Source organism: Arachis hypogaea, chromosome 15, assembly GCF_003086295.3.
Source record: "Arachis hypogaea cultivar Tifrunner chromosome 15, arahy.Tifrunner.gnm2.J5K5, whole genome shotgun sequence".
Classification (NCBI taxonomy): Eukaryota; Viridiplantae; Streptophyta; class Magnoliopsida; order Fabales; family Fabaceae; genus Arachis; species Arachis hypogaea.
Window position 1 is genome coordinate 129,557,337 of NC_092050.1, and position 8,037 is coordinate 129,565,373.

General features: G+C 40.9%; 1 protein-coding gene across 1 annotated transcript; it reads left to right on the top strand.

Annotated features, from left to right (window-relative positions):
- The first annotated feature begins 759 nt into the window (after nucleotides 1-759).
- Nucleotides 760-1,392, top strand: LOC112748884 (protein MAIN-LIKE 2-like). Its single transcript, XM_025797132.1, has one exon. It carries the CDS (start codon nucleotides 760-762, stop codon nucleotides 1,390-1,392), a length of 633 nt encoding a protein of 210 aa, XP_025652917.1.
- Nucleotides 1,393-8,037: the final 6,645 nt, after the last annotated feature.

Here is an 8,037-nt window from a genome sequence, read left to right on the forward strand (position 1 = left end):
CAACTATTTACTAAAATACATTTTGGGTTACATTTTGGATGCAATGGGGGAAACCACACTAAAAGCGTATCATGGATGCACTGCTACCGTGTTGTGACACGCCACGTACTAGTCATATCTCGGATGCACCCGAGATATGAACAAAATTATATCTCGGATGCAGCGCATCCGTGATATGATCATAATTAGTTTTTACTCACTGCATCCGAAATATGCACATTTAGAGTGATCAGGGGCAGTGCATCCGAGATATGGTCTGGGGCGTATATAAACCCACAGCATCCGAGATCAGCGTGGATTAGGGTCATTTTTTTCAAACTTTGAGATTCTGCACGTGTGAAAGCGAGATTCTTCACGAGCTATGGCCCCCGAGCATATGTCCGCATAGGAGACATTAATAGGCTGAATGATACTTGGCATGTAGCTGGAGCGTTGGACTTTGAGGTTAGTGTTTAATAGTTTTTTTTTAATTTAAATCGGTAAATGTTATATTTTTTAATTTAAATAAAAAAATATCCGTGTTTAATAGGTTTAAAATTTGTAGATTTATATAATTATCTTGCAATGCGTTTAGGGTGTTAGTCTTTAGTGACTTAGAAATTTATATATTTCTGTTACATTTAACGTAAACGCATAGGTTGGTACATTATAGGTTGTAGTACTGTTTAGGGACAATTAATGATTTAGATATAACTAATTTGCGTTAGTTATCTATTTTGGGAATTGCAGTGACCACGGTTACTTTTCCCACGCCATGTGATGCTAGGTCTTCCGCCGCCACCCATCCTACTTTCCTATATAAGGGAGGCTGGATTTGGGCATGCAGTGGAGTTGAAGGACTTTTTGTTTGACAGGTGCTTGATCTATGCAATTGTCGAGCAGTGGAGGCCGGAAACGTATACATTCCACCTTTTGTGGGGTGAGGCCAGCATTACGCTTGAGGATGTTGCCTACCACACTGGACTACGCACTGCCGGAGAGCCTGTTGGGGGTTGTACTAGAGACTTCCAGCGGTGGCATGGGCACCCGACATGGGAGTGGGCTGAGGACTTATTAGGGGCCAGGCCGCCACCACCACAGCAGGAAGGGAGGCAGGTGTTTGCAGTCAGGATGACATGGCTCAGGAACCAAGTGGCACATATCCCTGATGGGGCATCCCCGGAGACTCTCAGGCAGTATGCCCGATGCTACCTCATGATGCTTATTGGGGGGGTTTTTATTCACGGACAAGTTGGCAACACTTGTGCCGTTGAGATGGCTTCCACTACTAGAGGATTTCGATCGATGCAGCCAGTTGTCATGGGGGTCCGCACTTCTCTGGATCGTGACAGACATTGCAGGTTGCATGCCTCTTCTTTTATCATGGATATACCACAGGTTTCCGTGCTTTAGTCCAGCGGGTTACGACGTCGTCAAGTTCCCACTTGTGTCCAGGTATACGGAAGTTGTTATTAATTTGTTGATTATTATATGCTACACACCTAATATATGTTATCAATCTTTGCAGGTTGGCAGGGCTTGGGCAGCAGAGCCGAGATCATCATAATGGCAGGATACTTAGTTTGCGTCGTCGGATCGATGCGTTGACATTTGAGCAGGTATATCGTTCATTATTTTTCATTATTTTATGGTTGTATTTTTCATTATTTTACAATCTACCGTTGGTATATCGTTCATTATTTCATTATTTTGCAAACGGTTTCGCTGTACACCATACGACGATGCAGAGTTACGTCAGATTGCCCCAGATTGGCTCATGACTAATGCCGAGCTTTATACATGGAGGGCTGCCGTCCCTATCCTATCACATCGACAGGGTGAAGAGGCAGCTAGGGGGGCAGCAGCACATGCCCGCAGACTCAGTGAATGTTGATGAGTATCTCTTCAGGACGACCAGGGGAGATGACATCTGGTGGCCAGACCAGCATCGGTACTGGTACGATCTATTCAGGGGGCGTTACCAGCCGCAACACTTGGTTACTATCGACGGTCATCCGGATCTTTGCCCGACACATGAGTACATCACCTGGTGGCAGCAGGCCTGCAGAGTGCGACATCTTTCCGGCGATGACATCCTGGCAGATCCCAGAGCAGCAGCCCCACCGGCTGATATCCTCCTTGCAGCTCCTGGTCACAGAGATGACTTACAGTTACTGCACGATGCCCCAGATCGGAGGCGACGGGCGAGGAGGCGACCTCGTGATGATGTCCAGAGACCAGCGCAATAGGCACATGGTCAGCGCGCCCGTAGGGACGGTGGGGATCCTTATGATGCAGACCAGCAGTTGTCAGATGAGGAGGCTGAGTATGCCCGACAAGAGGAGGTACATGAGGATGTCATTCCCGATGCGCATGCAGAGCATCCCTCTGACGCATTCTTCGTTGACCATGAGGCTAACGTTGCTTCGAGGCTTATGCGGGGTACCTCAATTGACCACCCAACTGATGATAGAGCTTGGGAGCAGCCCCAGTTCGACATTGGATCTGATGATATGATGGACATCGATGACATGTTCGAGATCCTCGGGGGACCCAGTCATGCGGTGGATGCCTTGGCCAGTTGTTATTGCCATAGGAGAGACGACACCGACATACCAGGGATGTCGAGCGGTGTTTCCATCCGGCATGGGACAGCTCCTCCAGGGCACTATCAGACTCCTCCACCACCACCGCACCAGTCAGGTTCTGCTCCGTCACCACACTTTCAGACTCCATCCCTACCACCGTCGACTCCACCATCTGGTACTATCTGGAGATCACCTCCTACGCCTCCTCCCATGATTCTATCAGCTCCTCTTCCGCCACCATACTAGCGTCCACCACTCACTTCCAGCCAGCCAGGTGTTCGTCCTCGTCCATACCGTCCTCCCAGGGTGTCCCGTCCTCGTGGATGTCGGACTGGACACCACTTGGATCTTGCCGCTGGATGGCGTTAGTTGCCATTAGTCATATATATATTATGCTTAATACTTATATTTATAGACCTTCATCAAATGTATGACTCTTTTTTAGTGCATCCAAATGTATAATTTGACTTGTTTATCCATGTAAATATATGTTTTTTTAAAAAAATATTGTAATGATTATAAATAAAAATTGTCATGCACACTTGACCATATCTCGGATGCATTGCCCCTGATCACTCTAATTGTGCATATCTTGGATGCAGTGGGTAAAAACTAATTTTGGTCATATCACGGATGCACTGCATTCGAGATATAGTTTTGTTCATATCTCGGGTGCATCCGAAATATGACTAGCACGTGGCGTGTCACAACACAGTAGCAGTGCATCCGTGATACGCTTTTAGTGTGGTTTCCCCCACTGCATCCGAGATGTGACCCAAAATGTATTTTAGTAAATAGTTGTACGTTTATTTAAATTAAAAAATATTATATATTTTTAATTTAAATAAAAAAAATCCTTAAAATTGTCAGCGTCTTAATTTTTCATGGTTAAAAATGACTATTTACTCTATTAATATATTAGATGTTATAGATTTATGGTACTCTTTTCATGTTAAGACATTGTCAACGTTTACTTATTATTATTATTATTATTATTATTATTATTAAATGGTTGGAATATTTTTTTTTTGGAGAGAATTGTGTCAAAGATCAACTCTATAGCATGCATAAAAAGTTAAAAATGTTACCATGACAAATTTTTCTTTTATATGTCATACACTGTCTTCGCTTTCACACTAAATTCTACCTAAATCTTCAAGAACATCATAGCAGCCACCACTAACATTACAAACACAGCCAAAAGTAATAATTGAATCTATAATTTTTGAGTTCTCAATTCAGCTTCCAGTTTGTCAATTTTCCAAGCAAAATCTAGCCTAATTTGGTCAAATTCTCTTGTAGAATTCATATTTTCACTTCCACCCATCTTTTTCTTGTCTATTATCAGTCTATACAAACAATCCACACCACATCTTTTCAGTGTTCTGCAACAATGAATTTTTAGGAGTCAGACAAAACTTATTAATAAAGCTAAAATAATTAAGCACAATTTCTCACATTATAGTTTGGACATCCAAAAAATGGCTTGTTAAGGTTGGAATATGTCATTGACCAGCCAAGAACAGCGCGGCACCCGCAACCACACTACTTTGGTACTCTCGAAGCCCTAGTTCGATTTGGGGACCTAGTGGTTGAGCATATGGAACTCTGGCTACCACCTGAAATCATGATCCCAGACCTGCAGCGATGCAAAATAGAAAAGAACAACAACAAAAAGAAGAAGTAGAAGAAGATGAGGAAGAAGAAGAGAAAGATTGGAAATAATGTTCTGTGATTTAGGTTATAAAAGGAAAAAATGAACTAAATAAGAGCAATTATACTTTTATCCAACTTAGCTAGCCTTTAACATGTCCAATATGGCAAAGGTTAGGCCATGTCACTAACAGTGTTGAGCTCTGGTGACAAAAAATACATGAGAAACTAATGTGGTGCACTTTTCGAATATGAGGGAAGGAGGAGAAACCAAATTATAGCAATTAAAATCTTAAGAATTAAATCGATACAACTTCAAAAACCAAAGTAGAACTTAATTCCTAACATATATATTATCCAAACTATTACAATATATGAGCTTCGGGTCAACTTGATTTGAACTGCCAATTCATGGATCATCACCGAGTTAAGTTGAAGTTCTAAAGAATTGCTTGATAAAATAATCAAGTTAGGTTAGGTTTAGATTTAACTCAACTCATCCAACCCAACCTATGTGCATCCTTATTTTGAATTCCTCAACTTTTTAGTAAGAGTTGCATGAAAATGATTTAATTTTAAATTCTTATTTACACTAAATCCTGAATACATTTCCAACATAATGATACGAATTTTGTGGGATAAACGGAGAACTATCGTATACTAATTAGTCTAATTACAAGAGCAATAACTAAAAAAATAAAAGAAGGTTTTGTAAATATGGCTAAATCATTTATTCAGGAGATGCATCAAGAATTGGACAAGACAATGATTAACAATTATGGAAAGTCAAACGTCTTACTATTCAAGATGCATTGAAGACTCTCGTTAGTTAAGATGAATTAAATAGGCATCACTTTCTTAGTATTTATTTTATGTTTATTTTATTTTAGTTTATTTTAAGCCCAGTTACGCTTTGGCCCATTTTTATTTTAGTGAACTTATGAGTTAGGATTTTAAACTTAAGAGGTATAAAAACCCTCTAAAATCTGATAACCACTTTTTTTCTTAATTTTTTATGAATGAAAATTTCTTTGAGTTTCTTTGAGAAACTTGGGTGTGAACAAGAGAGATAGAGTGATTCCTTGCATCAGGAAATCAAATTGAGGTAGAAGAGTCCTTTCTTTGATTTTCCATCTTACTTTAAGTTACGTTCCGTATCATTTGGTATAAGATTTTAGGTATTAAATTAATCCTTATTAATCTATATTTGTTTTTCTTTATCCTAAAAAAAAGAAATCCTGCATCATTTCCTGCGTCGTCCATTGTTCATCTTCGTGGCTTCCTTCATCTCTTTTTGTTCCTTCTTGTTATTGTCTCTTTTATTGTTTATTATTTTCTTTCTATTCGTGGTTTTCTTTTATTTTCCCATAACATTAGCTTTTTTTGAAGGATCTCTTACCATTACCTTCTAATTCAAATTTTTGTACAAGTTAAATTGAAACATTTGGTGTCAAAAAAGAAAAAAGAAAAAAAAAGCATTCAGTGCAAAAAAATAGAGTTGTGTTATCGTAAAAAGAAACACTCAAAAAATAAAAAATAAAAAATAAAAAACAAACCTAAAAAATATCTTTAGATAATTCATGATTATTATTATTGTTGTTGTTAACTCTTTGTATTCTGTGTCTTTGTCATTTTTTTTCCGGTCTTTTCCTCTTATCGTGGTGTCGAATTCTCTTTATTTTCTTATTTTATTTGATTTCTAAAGTACAACAGCCAAAGAGATTCAAGAATGGTGCGTTCAATAGAAGATAAAAGCCAATTTTAAAAATAAATACGAGTGTCCATCCTTGAGTGAAACACGTGAGAGAGTGATTGTGATGTCCTTTCTATAACATTTTTATTACAGGTTCATTGTTATAGTGCCTCATTCAGAAGATACTTTAGTTGACATGGAGTTGATGTAAAGGGTCATTCAACACTTAACTAATCGCTTGACTGAATTGGAAGCATGGAGGCAAGAGGTGACATAGACATTGTTCAAGAATACTGTTCATACCCTGGGTCGAGCTATCCGACCTGGGATGATTGACGACAAAGCGACCGACCTCTTCAGGTCAAGCGGACCGACTTCTTCTTAAAGAACTCGGCCAAATCGACAGGAAAGCCCATAAAGGGCCCAAGTAGAGGAACACGACCCAAATCCAAAGGCCGTCCAAGCCTATAGAGATAAGGGCGGTTCCCTTAAAGATAAGCTGACCTCAACTCAAAGATAAAGATAAGATAAGATAACTAACTTATCTTATCTAGAAAGGTCACTCTACAACTACTATAAATACACTGGAGCACCCAGGTATAACTCATACTCTGATTCTACTAAAAACCTGTTTAATACCCATGCTAACTTAAGCATTAGAGTCTCTTGCAGGTACCCCCACCCTCCGGTGACGAAGGATCAGCAGTGTAGCTAGATCAACAAGTCGAACATGACAGCTCCGACCGTCTCCCACCAGCCGGACACGTCGGTACCGATCCGTACAGAGGATCTCAACCAAGATCGACCTCCAGTTTCAGGTAACCCTCGGAACATTGGCGCCGTTGCCGGGGACCTGGAAGTCATCCCATCACCATGGCGGACAACCATGACAACGACCACGATTCAGGTCTGGAAGAGAGAACACCGCACAAGAACGCGGATGTCACGCTACAAGATACTCCGGAAACCAACAAGGACAAAGACTCACCAAATTCAGGGGCAATAGAAGCGCTCCTAGATCGCCTAAAACAAATGGAAAAAAGAAACTCAACAACAACGGAAAATCGGAAGAGATCTACAAAAAGAGGTGCGGCGACGTCGGGAGTTGGAAGAAAAACTACAGCAATTAGAAGCCGATCTCAAATCAAAAGCCCCTCGAGCCAATCTCGAAGAAAATTCACGCAAAGAGCAAGACCAGTTCACCAGGGAAATCATGAAAACCAAAATTCCAAAAGACTTCAAACTCCCGGATATGACCCTGTATGATGGCACCACGGATCCCAACCACCACCTCAGTAACTTCAGAAGCAGAATGTACCTCACTGATGCCCCAGATGCTGTTCGCTGCAAAGCTTTTCCAACAACTCTCACAAAGACAGCCATTCGATGGTTCGACAACCTACCCCCAAAGTCCATCTCAAGCTTTGATGACCTAGCTAAAAAATTCCTAGCCAGATTCTCTATTCAGAAAGATAAATCCAAGCACGCCCCCAGTTTACTAGGGATCAAACAAGGGGATCGAGAGAGCCTCCGCAACTATATGGAGAGATTCAACAAAACGTGCATGGACATACAAAGTTTACCCACAGAGGCCGCCATCATGGGACTCATCAACGGCCTACGAGAAGGACCTTTAAGCCAATCTATATCAAAAAAGTACCTGACCTCCTTGGATGAAGTGCAGGAACGAGCAGAAAAATACATCAACATGGAAGAAAACGATCGGTTAGGAGAGACCTCAAAATCGGGGGCCTCTTACCGAGATAGAGACAAGGATCCAAGAGGAAAGAAGATCGACAAGGGGAGAAAATAAAAAAATACCACAATTACACTCCTCTCAGGGCATCCTTGGTCAAGATATACAAAGAAGTCTGCCATACAGAAAAAATTCCCCCAACACGGCCACTCAAAGGCAAAAAGGGAGGAGGAAACCGGAAGGAATATTGTGAATACCATCGAATCCGAGGACATTCCACAAACGAATGTTTCGACTTAAAAAATATCATAGAAAAATTGGTGAGAGAAGGAAAGTTAGATCGATTCCTGGCCACCCGAGATGATGATCAAAGAAAGAGACGAAGGGATGAAGATACCGAACAAACAGAACGATCACCTCGGACACCA